The 1,066-nt window shown below is 51.2% G+C and overlaps 1 protein-coding gene across 2 annotated transcripts in view; it reads left to right on the top strand.

Annotated features, from left to right (window-relative positions):
• GUSB (glucuronidase beta) overlaps positions 1-1,066 on the top strand; it is a 13,263-nt gene that overhangs the window by 8,133 nt on the left and 4,064 nt on the right. For both annotated transcript variants that reach the window (XM_023515731.1, XM_023515732.1), the window contains one exon: positions 565-741. In XM_023515731.1, coding sequence (XP_023371499.1) covers positions 565-741 — 177 coding nt within the window. The remainder of the gene's footprint in view (positions 1-564; positions 742-1,066) is intronic.

Consider the following 1,066-nt stretch of genomic DNA (forward strand, 5'->3'; position numbering starts at 1 on the left):
AGACTCCTGTGCGGCGTTGGAGCCTCCGCCTAGCTGTGCCCTCTGAGGGGAGGTTTGCCTTTAGCACCGGCTCAGCATTCCCGCTGTGCTGTCCTCAGTCTTTGGCTCTGTCCCTGGCCAGACTGGGATCCAGGAGGGAGAATGAATCCTATTTATTGTTGCTTCCCAGGCACTCACGAGTACCTGATGCACATTAGGTGCTAAATAATATTTACTGAGGGAATGGATGAAATTTTGGAACAAGGTTTAATCACTAGCTTTGTTGTCATGTTTTAGTTCATTTCCTCACCAAAGATATGCTGCTTTGTTTTGTGGGGATTTTTTTTTTTTTAAGGGGACAGAGTTTCACTTTGTTGCCCTCGCCCTGGGTAGAATGCGGTGGTGTCACAGCTCACAGCAACCTCCAGCTCTTGGGCTTAGGCGGTCATTTCCTGGCTATCTTTCCTATTTGTGAGCAGGATAATTTCAGGATCTAGATCTTTTCCTGCATCCCCTTCCTACCTTCTCTGTGGAAGGAACCCTCTGAGTGTGCGTTCCCATATAGTCCCCTGGCTCTTGTCCTAGGTTCCGTACGTGGACGTGATCTGTGTGAATAGTTACTTCTCTTGGTATCATGACTATGGGCACTTGGAGTTGATTCAGCTGCAGCTGAAGACCCAGTTTGAGAACTGGTATGGGACCTACCAGAAGCCAATTATTCAGAGCGAGTATGGAGCAGAAGCCATCCCAGGGCTTCACCACGTAAGTGGCGCAGAACGTCCCTCTGGCAGCGATGTCTCTCATTCCCCTCAGGCTTTCCCTGCCCTTCACAGGCACTGCTGACCTCTCTTCTGTTCTTGGGGCTCATCCCCCACACCCTCTCCATAGCCCCTGCCCCAGAGCCAGGCCTCTTCCCCTCTTGCTTTGTCCTCAGAGGCAGCCTCTTATCAACTGCCTGGGGCGCCTTCCTAAGAAATCCTAGCCTGGGCTCGGCGCCTATAGCTCAACCGGCTAAGGCGCCAGCCACGTACACCTAAGGTGGTGGGTTCGAATACTTCCTATTGTTACGTCAATAAATATCCATCTG

The sequence above is a fragment of the Otolemur garnettii genome, unplaced genomic scaffold, assembly GCF_000181295.1.
Source record: "Otolemur garnettii isolate 467f Iridium unplaced genomic scaffold, OtoGar3 scaffold00077, whole genome shotgun sequence".
In the NCBI taxonomy this organism is placed as follows: Eukaryota; Metazoa; Chordata; class Mammalia; order Primates; family Galagidae; genus Otolemur; species Otolemur garnettii.